At 36.4% G+C, this 18789-nt stretch overlaps 1 protein-coding gene across 10 annotated transcripts in view; it reads left to right on the forward strand.

Moving 5' to 3' along the window:
* Window positions 1–18789, forward strand: part of LOC117415650 (calcium-dependent secretion activator 2-like) — a 176654-nt gene that overhangs the window by 73021 nt on the left and 84844 nt on the right. For all 10 annotated transcript variants that reach the window (XM_059027246.1, XM_059027239.1, XM_059027242.1 and 7 more), the window contains exons 9-11: window positions 14773–14839; window positions 15067–15175; window positions 15494–15664. In XM_059027246.1, coding sequence (XP_058883229.1) covers window positions 14773–14839; window positions 15067–15175; window positions 15494–15664 — 347 coding nt within the window. The remainder of the gene's footprint in view (window positions 1–14772; window positions 14840–15066; window positions 15176–15493; window positions 15665–18789) is intronic.

Raw genomic sequence — 18789 nt, forward strand, 5'->3', positions numbered from 1 at the left:
TTCAATCCCCAGTGGGGGACACTGCTGTTGTACCCTTGAGCAAGGTACTTTACCTAGATTGCTCCACTAAAAACCCAACTGTATAAATGGGTAATTGTATGTAAAAATAATGTGATATCTGTATAATGTGAAATAATGTGATATCTTGTAACAATTGTAAGTCGCCCTGGATAAGGGCGTCTGCTAAGAAATAAATAATAATAATACAGTGTATATATATATATATATATATATATATATATATATATATATATATATTACAGTACAGTCTGGTCTGACATGCCACATCAAGTCAACTTTTTGTGAGCAAACCAAGATCTAGTATTTTGTAAATTTTAAATTGCAGGCCACAGCTAATTTTTACAATGATCTCACAGCAACAGAAACAGGAAGAAAGGCCATATTGGACAACACATTGCATGTCTATTTTTAACCCGTTATTGGAGATGGCCTGATAAAGCAACATTGCCTATTTCTTTATTGACTTATTGCACATTACGGCAATCTCCATTTGTATTCATATAAAAATGACTGACTGGGGAACTTAATCCCAAACAATTAGGGCACAGGGGAGCTAAAGGGTTTTTCCTGGAATAAGATTTAAAGAGTAGCAGCCGGAGCTGTTTACTGGCTTGAATGTCATTACTCAGGAGTATCTGCATGTATGAGGAGTCCGAAGGAGGTGAATGCGTATTTTTAATTGCCCGAGGATATAATTTTAATTGTAATGTCATTCTGCACTGACCTTAAATAATTGGGCTGGATTGTTGATGAGAACAGTCCACACTCCTCTTCATGCCTGAACTGAGCTCAATTTGAGGTCATGCCATAAGCATAAAACACTCAATAACATAAGTAGTAATACTAAAATATGCTTATAAAATTCTGTGACAAAATGTCTTCAATGTACCAAATAGACCTAATTATATATGTATTTACGTTTGTTGAACTGTTTCCTTACCAAATATTTTGGAATCGTAAAAAAGATAATTACCTGCTATTCAAATATATTTAAATGATTGAATTGAAAAATCTGTCCAACAAGAGCAGTGATGCCCCAAAATGTTACCTATTTAATAGGAATGGCAACTAACTGGTGGTGGGACATTTATTGCCCTTTAAACCCACTTGTTGTTTACCAAATGTTTTTGATATCCCTAAATAGATAATAGACCCCTGTTCAAAAATAGTTTAAATATTTTAATAAAATGTTTTCTATAAACAACCCATGCATGACCGCTTATCCAATAGTCATAACTTAATATTGTTAGCAAAAATGTGTCAAAGTCTGGACTATATTAAGTGTGTCTGCCTGTCACACTTACGTTTTGTATTGTGATATATTCATGTTGATTTACTTATTCATGGTACTGAAAAATGATGTATACACAGCCACGGCTGGGGGTGAATGTTAATGTCATTTCTCTTAAGTGTAATTAAGACTTTTAAAATCAATATTTAATTAATTTTAAAGATATCACGTGAACTGACTGTACTGCATATTCATATAATATTATTCTGTAAATGAAAATTATCAGACATATAACCCCGAAGAATCATAATCATTATACAACGTTGGTTAGTTTTGTACATGACATTTGGATTCTCTGCTCTATTTAATTTCACAGGCGCCTGAAATGTTAGCTTAACTAGTTGCTGTGGGAATTTAGACCCCTATGCACTTTCCTCAGATTTTAAGGTTGAGTGATCCTGCTAAAACAGCCATCTGTTGATCCTAATAGTGAAGGAAAGGCACTTTGTGAGTGATTGAATGCCTTTTCAGCCACTTTTACTTCATCTAAATGGCTGACAATCTGTCACGGCTAGTCCTTTCTGAAGTATATGAGAGTATTTATTAGTAAAAGAAAACAAAAAAGTTAATTCTCTTTCATACCCCATTGAAGACAAAGATTCCTATAACATGACAGACGTTTCATTGTAATACTGTTTGTTCCATTAACTCAGAATGTTTGATATACATAAAGTACATGCCGTTTTAATTTACTAAGCCTGAAATGGTTGTCTCACCAAGATAACTGGGCATATGTGAATTGAAAAGCTTACTCTAATTCATAGCATACTTCACAAACAATAGGGTCTAGTTCTTAATGTTTGTAAGTATCTTGTAAATCTCAATTGCTCTTGCATCAATACAATTAAATTGGACTCCTGCAGGATAATTGATGTCCATCTCTAGACGTATATAATTGTTTTGTTAGTTGCATCAACTTAATGATGCTGCATAGCATATGGGACCTAGCTTGTCTTTAGATATGTGTAAATCTGAACAATTACATCTGTTGATTTATTTTTAAAAAAAAAAGCTTTTTCAGGCCAAAAACTGGGTGGTTGGGTAAATAAATTAACATAATAGATTCATGAAACTGTCTGTCAGTTGAAGACCTTGATAAGACCAGTTGTATTAACTGCAGTTTTTACAGTATTGAATTTAACAGTAAGGCAAACTGCCATAAGCAATAGTTAATATCATGTATCATGGCATACTTTCTCATTGCCAGGTCTGAATCAACAAGTAATAACCCCATTTTGAGCTTCATTAGTGTGTTAAATGCAAATGAGAGATGGGGAGGGTACAACAGACTGACAGCTATAACTGCTGCAGTGACTGTTAAGATTATATATAGAAATGGTTCATTACCCTGTCATGTTACAGATCAGACTGTTACGCCAAACTCAAGGATTTTTAACCAAAGACAACTAATTAGACTTAAATGAAATATGCTCATTAACAAGGCCAGGAAAGACTAGTGACAGAGCCAACATGTGCTTGTTTGTATCCTGTCAAGCTTAGTTTCCATCAGAATTAATCACTTAATTCACAATTTCAAAGACTATATTAAGTCTGTCTGCCTGTCTCACTTACATTTTTTATTTTGTGTATATTGAATTCATATTTATTTACTTTTTCATAGTACTTATCCAGGGCGACTTACAATTGTTACAAAGTATCACAGTATAAAGTATTGCATTATAAAATACCACATTATAAAATATCACCTGACAGAATATCATAATACAGGTAAGAGCAGTTATGAAAGTACAATAAGATCAAATGAGGGGCAAGGGTGGAGAAGGAGCGGGCTGTGGAGGCGGGGAGCGGAGGGGGGGTACAGCTAGTGGAGGTGGAGGAGCAGAGGGGGTGAGCCGGGGAGTAGGGAGAAATGATAGTCTGGCAATAGGAGGGAGCAGAAAGGTCAAGACAGCGTTAGGCGAGTATAAGAGTTTTGTAATGGATGCGAGCAGCAATAGGAGCCAGTGCAGAGATCGGAGGAGTGGTGTAGCGTGGGAGAAACGAGGAAGGAAGAAGACAAGGCAAGCAGCGGAGTTGTGGATGAGCTGGAGCGGACGGGTAGCAGAGGCAGGAAGGCTGGCCAGGAGGGAGCTGCAGTAGTCAAGGCGGGACAGTACCAGGGCCTGAACTAGGAGCTGTGTGGAGTAGTCAATGAGGAAGGGGCAAGTTCTGTGTATTTTTCTGAGGAAGAAGCGACAGTAGCGTGCCCGAGTACAGATGTGCCGAGAGTAGGAGAGGGAGGGGTCAAGGGTGACACCAAGGTTCTTGGTGGAAGAGGAAGGAGAGAGGGTGGTAGATTCAAGCGGAATAGAGATAGAGAGATCAGCAGTGGGGGAGGAAGAGAGGGAAGAAAAGGAGTTCTGATTTTGAGAGATTGAGTTTGAGATGATGCAAGTGCATCCAGGAGATGGCCGAGAGACAGGTAGAGATACTGGAGGAAATGTCGGAGTCGGAGGTGGACCCAGGGAGTGGGTGTAGAGAGAAAACAGGAGGGGTCCAAGGACTGAGCCTTAGGGGACACCTGTCGAAAAGAGAGAAAGAGGCGGAGGGTGAGCCATGCCAGGACATCCGCTACGTTCGCTCGGAGAGGTAGGAAAACCAGGCAAGAGCAGTGCCGGAGAGTCCCAGGTCAGCAAGGGAGGACAGGAGAATAGAGTGGTCAACTGTGTCAAAGGCAGCAGAGAGGTCGAGGAGAATTAGGACAGAAGAGAGGGAGGCGGTACGAGCAGAGAGTAGAGCGTTTATGACAGAGCAGAGCAGTTTCAGTGGAGTGTGCCAGGCGAAAACCAGATTGGAGGGGGTTGAGCAGAGAATGTATTGACAGGAAAGCAGAGAGCTGGTGGTGTACCACTCGCTCAAGGGTTTTAGAAAGGAATGGGAGGAGGGAGACAGGGCGGTAGTTCTGGAGGGATGAGGGATCCAGTGAGGGTTTTTTTTTGTTTTAAGATGGGGTGGTGCAGGCTTATTTCTGGAGCAGGGAGCAGAGATCAGAGTCTGAGAGGGGTGAGAAGGAGGGTAGAGTAGTAGGGGTTGCAGAGGGTGATGGGGAGGGAATGAGCAGAGGACAGGGTATGGGTGGGGAAGGAGGCGAGGTAGTGAAGAATTTGCAGATGTCTGATTTTTGGAGGAGGCATTTCAGTGACATTATGCCTACATTCCTAAATACATACAGTAATTAAACATTTCATTTGAGTAATTAATGTTTTAACTGAAGAAAAAGGAAGAATTACATATTAGTATGGTAACTGTAATTGGCAAATAATTGCTGTTTTCTTCATTGAGTGAATTTCTTTCCATTACATAAGAAACATATTGAGCAAAACCTAAGTACTGTAGCCAAGACTGTACATACAGTATATTTAAAGGGAAATGCATTTAATGCCAGACAGATATTTAAATGTAATTCTGATTTAAGTTCCTTATGTTATTATCCCCGAACAGACTCATTTTTGTTACAGTAAAATAGCGGCAATTTCCACAATGTATTACGTATGTAAGTCGAGTAAAACATTCCTTCTCTGAGGCCATTTCGTTTCTGGGCTTATGTTTCCATGGACACCGTGAATGGACCAATCCGTTTTGAGCTTACAAGCGATGTTGTGTGTGAAGACCGAAATGTACAATCATATACTTGAGTCAGTAACCGTAGAGCAGAGTTATGACATTTGTATAACATTTTTTTAAAAACAAAACACCTACGTTTTCTGTGTAAGATCGTTTTTTTTTTACTCAAAGTGTACGAAATACCGTGAGTATATGTTATAGCATTTTAAAATGTATTATGCATTGACTTAGAAGATCCTCCTCTTGATGTCGTCCCAAAACAGCCATATTTTCTTTGTATAGGCAATAGAAAGGGTGGGGGGAGGGAGGGTATTTTCGCGCTAAATCTATGCTTAAAGACGTACTGACTAGCTGTTAGTTGGCTCATCGATCTGAGTTCCTCTCGTGGCGACACATTCTGCCAAAATTGAGCTACAACAGTAATGTTGAAAGTCTTAAATAGAGAGTATACTATCTACGTTAATAAATCATTTGTATATGTAATTTGTACACCAAAGTGATTTTCCGTTTCAACATTACTCTTTTTTCCATTTTAAGTAGTTTCCATGTTTTTCCTTTTCATATGCCTATAACTTGATATTTATGTACTGGACTTTTATTTTCAAGCTACGTTGTTCAAGTAAATGCCAATACATTATTTATTGTTATGTGTATGTATTTTAATCAAGTAACAGTTAACATACTTAAAAAATATATATTAAACGAAAGAAAATAAATAATACAACTTACTGAAGAAATCGATTTAATGTTTACAGAAAATGCAACAGAAACGAACTTAAAAAAAAAATACGTTATTTATTTATTAATGCACTTGTGCATTCTCGGACTCGGTAGTTAATGAGAAACGGCGCCATGGGAAAGTATGTATACTCAGAATCTTAGAAAACTATAAATAAATGTAAGGACTGGTTGGTTCCATCAGTATTTTTAGAAACTTAAAATGTCTCTTGTTTTTGTTTTTTTGTATAACATGCAAAGGAATAAACTGAATACATGAAAAAATAGAAAACAAAATACAGCTCATGGCTTACCTTTTCTGTATTCAAATTTACTTCCAATTAATACTGCTTCTAATCTTTAATTTAGAAATTGCTTCACATGTTTCTCTTCTATCTCACTTGGCATTATGGTATCTATTTAATGTGACATTGTTTGTTTTTGTGCCTGAAATATAATCTGTTTCATTGGTGTCTGGTTCTGTCTTTCTTTCACCACTTTTTTTCTGTGTGTAATTATTGCAAAACCAAACAGAGTTTGCTTCAATATGTGTACTTTACTTACTTTGAAATTCACTGTGTGCTAAGTCAAGTTTGTGGTTGTAAAATTCTAATATAAATACATTATTTTGTAATGACTTTTCATAGACACAAGTAACTTTTACTTGCTCTTTAAATCTCAACACCTAAAATAATAATAAAAAAATGAAAAAGTTATACAATTATTTTGAATTTTGGGTCCCTATTAAGGCACATATTTAGGCCCAGGATATGCAGGATTTAGACCCCTGCAAAACCCTGTAATTCATTTTTGGTGGGGAGGGGGTGGGGAGTTGCCACTTGCACCCACGCTGGGGGAGGACCCCCATACCCACCCTGCCTTCTACTTGAGATTTCTAGCCTCCTAGTTTAAATGAAAATGAAAAGAATGACAACAGAACTGGAACTGGCAGTATGTCTCTCTAAATTGAGTCAATCTGTTACTAGATGATAACACACATTTCTATTAATTGGGACAGGTTATTATAAGTAACAAATTCCATTAAATACAAAAAAGGAATGCCATAAGCAAAATAAAGAAGGCTATCCCTACATCACTCATAATAACAAAGTTTATAATATTTCTTAATTGGACTTCTGACACATTTCTGATGGAATTGTATGCTATATTGCCAGTAAACAGTTCCATTTAAAGACACTATAAAATTGAAAAATTATTTCACGAAACAGCAACGATTTGTAGTTATTAGTTCAGTAGAAAACGCAAAGTATTGCACACAATATATTTTTTTAAATTCTGATTTAGTCCCCTGGCCAATTCCAGGCTATAACTCATCTATGTGTATACTAAATAAATATATACTGTCATACCATTGGTCTATTTATTCCCCTAGTCAGTATAAAACTGTTATATATTTAATATAACAATATGCTCTTGTACAGTGCTTTGCAAAGGCAATTAGTATAAATGAAGAAACAGGAAGGAGCTGTTAAGTTATTGTTGTGACTAGTTTCTTGCTAGTTTTATAACAGTTTTTTTTTTTTTTATTCCTGTAGGAAAATGTACATATATGATTTAAGATTTCCAAAAGAGGGCACTGTTGCAACTATTGGAACCACCTGCTAAACTACAGCAGTCATTCTAATTTTGCTCACGACTAAATTGTCATTTTCTTTCTGCTACTATACTAGAAGAGGTTATTCATATAATCAATTTCACAGAGTCATCTGTAGTTGGTAAGGTTTCCAAGCTGTTACCGAAATGCGTGCACTTCTATATTACAGAAAATCTATTACTATATATCTCTCTTAATTAAGTAGTTATGTAGCTGACGCGACGTGCATATCTCAAATTACTAACACTTAAAATTAAGACAGACATTTAGCTTTAATCAAAGTTTCATCAATTTAGTTATGTATTTGGAAACTGTTATGCTATAAATTCCGAATTACAATGTCTTTATATGGTACCTTGTTCAGAACTTCATATTCTAATCTGATATTAAATACAGTTTGAGGGGTCTATTCATTTGATCTGAAGTGCGATGGTTCTTAATAGCATTGGCATTCAAATCACTTTATGAGCTCACTTGCGCAGTTAGTTGTCATTAAGAGGCCTGGGTCATTCCATATGAAATCAATAAAAAAACTGCAATTTTTCACTTGACTTCCTTTGATTTTGATCAACTTTTGCACATATTGTCTTTGGAAGAAATGGTTACACTGTGAATTGTAGGCCTGAGTGACCTCCTGTTCATGAGATACAGGTCATCAAAGCCTGACCTGATTTGGACACCCTCCCTACCTTCACATGGTCATAACTTCCTCCATAACTGACATAGAAAGCTGGTGTTGGTGTCGTTTTAAAGCTCACAAATAGGACTATCTACTAATTATATCAAAAATACAAGATAAAAAAGGTTGTGTGAATCTGTGACCTTTGACCTCACCCAGGTCAAATCACGTAACCATGGATTTTTGTCAGGTCTTGATAGATTGTAGCCTAGACCCTTATCTACATTTCCTGCAAGTTTAATTTTGTGCCTGCCGTTGGTTGAGGCACAGCACAGAGTTGATTGCAGAGTCAGGTGAATCTTCTGAGTGAAGCGATTACTCACCTAATACAATGAAACAAAAATATGTATTTGCAAGCGAGTATACTTTCCTCTCCTGTTAAATTGAAGCTGCAGTGAACTGGTGCAGCTGTACCAGCTATTAATATATTAATGAATTAACCAAGGTGCCCTGTTTACAAAATTGGCTAAAACAAACAAATACAGGTGGATTAAATCATTACTGAATTGTGCATGTTTAAATTTGTCCCCTCCAGTGGTACTTCTGTCAGCGCATGTTTGGTATTTTAAGTGATGCTTCTCCAAGAGCTGTAATTACCACTGTTCAAATCCAATGAATCACTGAGCCTGGAAAAGAAAACATATTGTTAGAAGTGGTGGAAATGTAGATATTTCATTTTCAGGTCTCTGTCATCATATTTCTGCATGCAACACAATTTACCACTCACCTATACTTAAGTTGCCCTTTTCCTTCATAGCCACTCTGTCAAGGCTTTTGATGCTTTGGCCATCTCCTTGTGTCTCAGGGTGTATGTCCTTCTTGTTTCAGTTGTTGGCTCCACTGATGTCAGCACGTCCCCCATGCCTACAATAAATTGATGTGGATGGCATGGGAAACAGAATGATCGTGCTGGTCCATTTGGGTGCAGGAAGTTCATTTCAGCCTCTCGTTTCTTCTGATTAGCAGACACCACCAGCCTGAGCCATTAGTGACTCTCATACTGAACATTAACATATCCTTTCACTTGGTCAAATGGTAGGACATCCTCTTCAACTGATTGATTCTTCTCTTTGTTTTGTTGCTGGGAGAATTCTTGTACAAGGACTTTTGTTTTGGAAACTGGTTGAAAAAAGTGGAGATGCCGAGTGCCAGGCACAGTTCTTACCTTGAGGAATCGTTGCTCCAGAAAATCTTGCTCAGCTTGCCATTGTGCTATCGTGAAGTATTCTACTTCAAGAGCAGGAATGCTGTCTTACACAAACCTGTACAATTAGTGTGGAGTCTGGATCTGGTCATGGTATGGACGCTGTAAACTGGCTTTTGTTGCCATTCGTTTAATGGTTCCTCCTACACCATCACAGGTTATTTTGCCATGAGATGTTGCAAAGAAGTTCCACTCTGCTTCCACGCCAAAATCTTCCAAGTGCTGGCAAATGTTGAGGACATTTTTACAATTCTTATATTGCACTGCACCTCCCAGATTTGTTCTCCAAGAACCTCAAAAGATGCTTTTGAAAGAGATGAACAGTGATTGCGAGTCATGCATTCTGATATTGCAACATATGAGATGTGCTGATAATTCCTATCTTTGTCTCGCCAATGGTGATTGTGCTTCATCTTGCACGACAAAAGTGAAGTTATCTGCAAAATCACCAACAACTAGGAATTCATTTTCTTGAAGGAGTTCATCCCACAGCTGTTGATAATAGGCAGTCTGCATCTTTGTGATGAAATCATGTCGCCGAAGACATTGGTGATGGCTTGTGAAAGTCTCTGAACTGATCAACAGGTTTTTCTGAAGGGTGGAACTGTCTGTTGTAGTCCACTTCCGATACTCCACTGCATTCACCAGGCAATCTTGAAAGATCATTTGTAGATGGCTTTTGAAATCTTCAAGTGATGGACAATTTTCATACTTTCCTAAGGGGCAATCAACGTTAGGTGGGGAACACATGAGATACGATAAGCAATGCCGACTTTGATTCAAAAGCACTTCTGGTATTGGCACTCAGTTGTGGAAGCTTTACATTCTGGTGTGTTGTACAGACAGACACACACAGCATGTGTACCACTACTGCCTGACAATACACACTCCTTTGGTTTCAGCTCTGCAAATTCTTTACCTTCTGAGCTGCATATGCCTTTTGTGACAATTTTCTTCTCTTCAGTGGAGATTCTTGTATTGCCTCCATGGCTGTTTGTTTGTGAAATCTCATGTTCCTTTTCAGCTTTGAAAATTTCATTGCTTTCAGGTTGTTTGTCTTGAACATGAGAGCTGGATTCTCTGGAACTAGACTCCTTGGGGTCACTTTGTGTTGAAGGTGATGTTTGGTCTTGGTCAGCAGGACGATGGGCTAGCAACTTCATACAAGGGTAACATAACTTCTGGCCATACACAAAGTTCAGCTTCTGGTGGTCCTTGATCTGCTTCTTTGTTAAGGTTCGACCTTTAGTGCAGCACACTCTACAATGCCTTGCAAATGCTTCCAATGCTTTGATGTTTTTAACGCCAAGAAAGTCATTGGAAGTACTTGCCATTTAATGCAACACATTGTCTTCAATATCAAATAGACTGCACAACTGCAAGCATTTTAGCTACAAACATTTAATGTCAAGAATGTTAAACTGATGTTTTTTGGAAGAGTATCACATTTAAGGACACACCTTAGTTGAGTTATAGTTGGGTTTTTTTTCACTTTATAAAGGGCACATTTCAGTATTGATCTGTATTTAATTCACCCGTGCTACACTTAAGTCACGTGTTAATAGGCCAAACTGGTTAATTAATTAACATGAATCTGTTACAGCTGCACCACTTCAGTGCAGTTTCAATTTAACAGGTAAGTATACTTGATTACAACTAAATATTATTGTTTAATTGTATTAGGTGTGTAATTGCTTCACTTAGAAGATTCACCTGACACTCTGCATTGAACTCTGTGTTGTGCCTCAATCAATGGCAGGAACAAAATGAAACTTGCAGGAAATGTAGATAAGGGTCTAGGCTACAGTCTATCAAACACTGACAAAAATCCAAGGTTACGCGATTTGACCTTGGTGAGGTCAAGGTTCACAGAATCACACAACTTTTTTTCTTACACTTCACAGAACCTTCCATAGAATGAGAAGATAATGCTATCCGAACGCTTTAAAACAACACACAAACTACCATTCTGTGTCAATTATGGAGGAAGTTATGACCATGGAAAGGTTGCATGGGGCGGTCCAAAATGGGTTAGCTTTGATGAGCTGTATCTCATGAATGGGATGTCACTCATGCCTAAAATTTACCCAAAGCCTCTCCCAAAGGCAAACATGCATGGAATTTTTATTTTTTTTCACAAATCAAAGGAGGTCGAGTTTTTGGTGATTGATTTCATATGGAATGACCTGCCTGTTAAAATTATTTTAATAGCGGCTGTATTTTAAAGCTAATGTACTCAACAACTCACAATGTGGTTCTGAAACAAAAAAAACAAAAACAAAAGACAAACACATGAGTACATGTAAATGTCCCCAATGCACCTTTTGCAAGGAATGGTTTAATGTCACGGAAACAAAACAAAGCAAAAAAACAACAAGAAGAATATACATTTTAATGATGCATTGTAAGGGGTTGATGATCCTGTCCATATTGTTGTGTTGATTTGGATGTGTCTGTTATCTTTGAAGTAGGGGAAAAATGGCTTTATCTTGTGGAGAGTGAATAAAAGAAGGACTTATTTTATGCAGCAAGCACAGAATGTCCAGTGATGACTAAAAGTGCCCTTGGGCATTCTATCCTACTGGTTTTCACATCCATTGCTATGATGCCGACAGATAGCCTGTATTGTTGTCAGTTAAATGGGATCATGAGTGTCTGAAAGGTGTTTGAGAATGAACTGAAAATCATTTTCACAAGTGGATGATTACTTCTGCCACATGGTAACCGAACTCGATCAGAATGGCCCAGATTTCTTAGACTGCATTAATTGCTATTTCAACCTTGACTGAGAGTTTTTCTTTAAGGAAACGCTGTGCTCCCTGTAAAATTAAAAAAAACAACAAAAAAAAGCTTACTATATATTGATTTTTTCCCCCCCATGCATATTTCTTATTGCTTGATTTGCAGGAATAGATGATTTCTAGCTCAAGACGTAGATTGCCTCATTCCTCAGATTGTAAAGAAGGATGTTGTGTAAGGAGTTGTGAAAAGCATTGAGAACCCCCATCCCCTCTTCTCCTGAGCACAATGAATAGTTGATAATGAGTCGACAATTCTGTTTTTCATGTATTCATTAGCATTGATTTAAGAGTGAAATAAGACTGTGAACTGTGCCTGCCTTTTCTATTGGCAGTGGATGTTTATACTGCAGCATGATATGAGACACAAAGTACTTTTTTGAAAATGGTAGCTTGGCTTGCGATGGATGTTTAGCTAGATGGTCTATTGACATTTCAGCTTTTGTTCATTCATTGGGATAACAGTGTTTTCAGATCGTCTTCATCCCAGACTTGGTTAATTGAAAAAGCTAGCAGTAAATCATAATAATAATGAGAATCACACATTTTAAGACGCAGTAGATCTGCCATAGTATAGTCATAAATAGAAACCCTGACATAAGAATTCAACAGTGGTCTCTTGCTGTAAAATTGGGTCTGGATAGAGGTTAAGTCATCATAATTACGGTCAGTTCTTTTGTTAATGATATATTTATTAGTTGTATTATAAAAAACAAAACGCTTGGCAAACATATGTATATGTTTTTTTAAACTTAAAAAGGTGACAGTAAAAGCATACGATCGTGTTAGTGCACCCCTAATGCATACTGTATCATAACTGAGACAAGTGCTGCCATGGTGTTAGTTTACATGACCTTATAATGACTGAAGTATTAATCCGATGGAAAGCGCACCCCATTTGAGATAACACGTGCAGATTTAAACTGCGGGATTAACTCGCTGTGTTTATAGTGTTTTGTAAATCCTTGTGACATAAGGCAGTACTTCACTTAATTCCCGGCTTCGTGTAAATGGTGCTAATTTCTTTGTTACTTAATCCTGTGTAACACCAGTGGTATTGCTGAGATAAACAGCCTGCATTGAGGGGACAGCCAGGATGCTTTCTCTTCATTAGGGTCTTTAGAGCCTGTTGTTTACTTATCAAATTCATGCTGGTATTACTCTCCATAAAAAAAAAAATATATATATATCAAAAAGATTCCTTGTCAGTATTCTAGGGTACTGTATACATTTTGCATACTGCAGTTCTTATTAAAAAACAACAACAACAACAACAACAACAAACAAATAAATCACTAAATGAGAAAAGGGTTTGAGAATGCTGAAGTACAGATATACCTTTTATACAAACATTCAATTCAATTGTACTTGTATGTCTTATATTTTTTCAATTTAAAGGTGTTTAAAGAAAATATATGACACTTCTACTTCAAGAAATGTTAATGACCCATGTTATGCTTGATGGGTAATTGGACTACAATTATTTAATGCAGGAATATTTGTAGACTGATTGACTGCTGTTAAGCAACAATTATTGTTATACTTCAAAACTGGTGGAGTGTATCACAAAAACAAAAAACAGCTAAAAGCAGTAAAACTAAATCACATTCTACAAAACATTTACAGCAAATTACTCATGAGTAGGGGTCTACTTAAATCTCGGTAAACTGACATATTTTTCACAGGTAGGTTGCGGAATAAAATTACTATTTCACGGACATTTCACAGATCTGTTTAAGCATGAAATAATGAAGTAGACAGTATTTCAGAGCACAATAAAGCCTAAAAATAGTGGTACTTGCTTCCTTACTAAAACAGAGTGCTGTCATTTGTTAAAGGCAAGCATGCAGATATCCCCTTGCAGTTGCTGCCTACATTCTCTGTCTAGTGTAGACTTGCCCATACATTGAGACTGCACGTTCCGCATCCACTGAATTGGTTGGAAGTGTAAGGCAAAGCTTTGCCATGTTATACAGATGTGGAAATCGATTAGAAACAGCCCCAAAACTCGGTTACCCAAGGGGTTCTGGCATTCTTTAATAAAGGCATATATGCAGTACGTTCGTTGTCATATTATTTGTCCCATCCAATAATTTATTTTATCAGTATCGAGTCAAAACAAAGAAAACGTGGCTGTTCGGGTGTAAAATTCCAATTGCGTTTAATAAGTAAACAGCAGGTTGTTTGAAGCGAGGTGGTTGTACTAGACGTGTAGTACTGATTTAACTTGGTTACAACCAATAGGAATACTTTTTGGGTGTACTGACTTTCCAGTTTGTTTTCTGAAAGCTGTTTATTTTACGTTCTGTTCAGCAGCCTCTAGTAGCCTTTCGTTTAATGTGTGATTCTGAAGCTAAATGTTATTTGTCTAAGGAGGTTGTCTAAGGAGGTAAGCAGGACGGCAAAGGAATAAAAAAGGCTATCTACAGAAGGAACAAGGTTTCTTTTTTTCTGTCTCTGTACTTGTCTGGTATGCATTGGCTCCTGAAAGAGGTGAATTTTGCGGTGACCCCTCATGAGTGGTTTAATATTGTGATTAATTAAATGAGATTGGAACTTAATGATAATTTGGTAACTTGAATAAAGTATTACAAATTGTATACCATACAGTGGAATAATCTTATAATTCAACAGTGTCAGTATGTAAAACTTTCTAATAAATAGTCGTAATTTTAAGAAAATATCAATCTAAAATGTTGTAATTATTAATTCTTTCTCAGGCATTTTCTGTATTGCATCACATGTATTTATTCACCTTGAAACGTAGTGGCTTGTTGGTCATGTATGTTTAAAATCCAACAAACCCATTAAAGAACATTCACACACTAATGCATCTACATAAATAAAGTAATCTATATATCTCTTTATTCTGTTTTCTGTTAGGTATCTTTATGCACTTGGTCAGAAGGTTTGGAAGCGCTGGAAAAGGAGATACTTCGTACTTGTTCAGGTAAAGAATTTGACCCTTTTGCATAGGGAAATGTGCTGCTTGGTTACTTTCTGTAATTTCTTTATTTGTCTTAATTATACATATATATATATATATATATATATATATATATATATATATATATATATATATATATATATATATATATAACATGATTATTAAGTTGCGGTGTGAGGGATACCAGAAGCTGTAAATCCAGTGGATTTTTTCTTTTGCTGTTTGTTCAGGTTAGCCAGTACACCTTCGCCATGTGCAGTTACAGGGAGAAGAAATCTGAACCTCAGGAGCTAATGCAGTTGGAAGGATATACTGTGGATTATACAGACCCCCAACCAGGTACCCATATCAGTATAACACCATATAGTGTTATATATTTTAATTACATTCAAAAGAAAATTTGACTTGCAGTCCATGTATAGTGTGTATGTGTAATATATATATACATAATCTTAAGGGAGTGAAAATATTACATTATTTCAATACTCCATTAATTGACTGTACAGATAAAAATATGCCCTAATTAAAAATATATATTTTGTTCTCAATGGGGCAGTAATGGACAGAAGGAACAATTTGACTTAAAAATACTTCACTCTTAATAAGACTTTCTTTTTTCTTTGGTATGCTTAAAAAGTTAACTTTTCAATTCTGAAGGTCTTACAGGTGGTCGAGCATTTTTCAATGCAGTGAAAGAAGGGGATACAGTGGTTTTTGCCAGTGATGACGACCAAGACCGAAACATTTGGGTGCAGGCAATGTGTCGAGCTACAGGCCAGTCTTATAAACCTGTTGCCCCAACACTGGCACAAAAACACAATTTCAAAGGTAGGAACCTACACACAGATGTACCCATGTCTCATCTAAGTAAGTTTTTGCTTTATTACGATTAGATTTTTTATTTAGGTTTTTGCATATTACTTTGGACTGAGATTATTATCTTATTTAGCTGGGAAAAGGTAAAAAAAAACCAAAATATTGCATTATGGTGTTGCACTTGAGTAGTAATCCTTGAGAAACCAGCCCATTCTTAGTAGTTATAAACCACTGTCAGTTAATGACACAAGAAGAATCATTGCTCATTAATGAATGGCATGAAGGACTAGTTCTGTGTATTGTTGTGACCAGTGCTGCTGCAGGCAAACTGAACAGCTAAGCAGACTCTGAACACATTGAGCAAGCCAACAGCCAGCAGTGTAAAATACACAGAAGAGTGAGAGTTAGATTAGATTAGATGTGGCTCCAGTTCAAGTTCCACATGAACTTGCTGACTATGTCAGCTTTTTTTTGTTTGTTTGCTTTTTTTGTTTGCAGGCATATGGCTTGTGTGTACACAAAAACATCCCTGTTTAAACTTGTGCTCTTAAATGTACTGTAATAATGTTTCCGTTTTTAAATCAACTGTTAACAGTAGCTCCCAGCTTTCAGAGAAAGCAAATTACACAAACCAGAATTTAGTCAGACAAATCAGTTTCTATTGCTGTTCAGAAAAAATAACTGCACTGTGCTAACATATACTGTTTTATAATGGTCTTCAGGGACTAAGGAGGCATACTTGACACTAAACAGTATGCATTTTGTAATTTTATAGTCATCTAACTACCTGATAGGATACTGTACAGTTCAAGTTGATATACACATTAGTCCATATTACAGCAATGCAATTATGTTATTTTGAAACATTATTGTTTTTAAGCAACAATGTTCCACAACAATATATTACGTTTGCTGAGTGGTGATTTTAGGATTCCTTTGACTACTAGATTTGTTTTATGTGAAAAAGAAAACAAATGCATTTGTTATTGAAAAATGCCACTGACCTGAATTCACATCTTACTGAAGGTAATAACTTTTGTAATTGGTAATTTGAAAATGTACCTATATTTGATGAGATAGATCATTGATCTTCAGAATGTGCATGGCAGAGCTGGTTGTATAAATCTGTCTTCTTAACAAACAGGGCTTGTAGAATGAGCTTCTCCAGAAATGTTCTGATACCTGAAATCCTATTAAGCTAGGTCAATATTCTGCCAAGCATTTCTTATGCTGCATCCACCTTGCTGAAAACTGTCACATGAATGTGACTCTTGCTTTGACAATGGAAAGGCAAGTGAGATGAATCAGTTTGTCTATCTTTTCAAGACATGAGACCGTGAGTCTTTCAGCTTGGATTAAATAAGTCCTCTGTCTACAATAATAGTTGAAAGTTGGATATGACATGGATCAATATGATCTCGAGCAACATTTCTAAATGTGACTGGAAATGTTAACATCATGCTTCCCAGATCAATTTTGAGTTTTCCTGTCTCTATTATTGGATTTAATCTATAAGTCTTTGTCTCGTTTTCTTTAGAATTTCCTTGTTTTTTTTAATCTTTTCTCAAAACTACATTAGGGATTGTACATTTCTGGTAATGAACATAAAATGACCTACATCGGAATTAAAAGGGGACAAAGAAGGGCAAAGCCACTTTTGTAAGAAAAGGTCAATTTCAAGTTGATCACAGATTGATTTATGCTGCTATACACTTTAAAAGAAATTACGTGCTAATAAATAAATATCCCTTACTGGCATCGTAAGGCTTTTTTACTGTCCATACAGTGCTGATACAATAATTCACATTTCTTACATACCAAATAGGGCAGTGTTAAGAAAAGCAATCACTAAGGCTCGCTTTTGATAGACCCACAGGGGTTCAAGGCGTCGGAAGATGCATTTGTATAGATCAATCTATATTTGGTCTTTTGTGGCCATGTCCTGTAAGAAAGTGTTATCCAAAATGTATCTGTACACAAAGCAAAAGAGCTGTTGTACTATCGATAGCTTTCACATTAGCCATTAGTTCATTTAGACTTCTCATGTGGTGAGCATAATGCAAAGACTGAGAAATGAACCAGCCTCTGTTGCTTTTCCATTCCCGACCATGTTTGCCACTTAAATCCATCTTCTTTTATCTCTGTACTGTATAATTAGTGTACAGTTCAATAGGTTTAATGCTCTAGTTGGAACTTAATTTTAGAAGATTGAGGTTCATTGAAAATCATAATGTGCAATAACTCAACATATCAATCTAACGTATTTAAATTAATTTAGAATTTACTTTGCATTATACATCTTACGCTGAATGCCTGCTTTTCTTGGCTTAGATTTCGGGTTTAAAAGAACAATTTTTGAATGTATAGGCTGTTCAACATAACAGTTTATAACAAAAACAAGGACACATTTATACTGTAAACTGTCATGTAAACTTGCTGTTGTCTTGCTAAACACTGTTATTAATATTTGTCTAATATTGTTGGTAACACTTTAGTTTAGCTATCAGTTATAATTGATTATAAACAATCTATAAACATGTTATTAATTATGTTATTAATGATTATAGAAAATGATTAGAAATAATGACTAATTATATAATTTTGCCATTGTTTTTTTTTTTACTATTGTTTATAATCACTTATAACAGATAGCTAAACTAAAGTTTATTTATTGCATTTATATAGTGCTTTTTATACAAAAGTATCGCAAAGCACTGTACAGTACATAGCAGAAAAAAAGAACAAACCACAATACATTTGTATAGCATGTCACACATACAATTGCCACAATCAAACCATTTAAATAACAGATAGTCTTGGCTTGAAAACTGTAATGGTCCCAGCGTCCCTGACAAACAAAGGCAGAGCATTCCATAATTTCAGAGCTCTACAAGAAAAAGTCCTACCTCCCGTGTTGCTTTTGTTGACCCTAGGAATAACCAGCAGCCCCGCATCCTGTGAGTGTGGTTTGGAAGATACAGGGTCAGTAACTAGGTTCTAATCCATTCAGGGCCTTGTAAATTACCAGCAACATCTTAAAGTCAATTCTATACTGCACAGGGAGCCAGTGTAAAGAGGCCAAAACAGGGGTAATATGTTCACTTTTCGTGGTTTTAGTCAGAATTCTAGCAGTGGTA

Source organism: Acipenser ruthenus, chromosome 7 (genome assembly GCF_902713425.1).
Source record: "Acipenser ruthenus chromosome 7, fAciRut3.2 maternal haplotype, whole genome shotgun sequence".
NCBI classification, from domain to species: Eukaryota; Metazoa; Chordata; class Actinopteri; order Acipenseriformes; family Acipenseridae; genus Acipenser; species Acipenser ruthenus.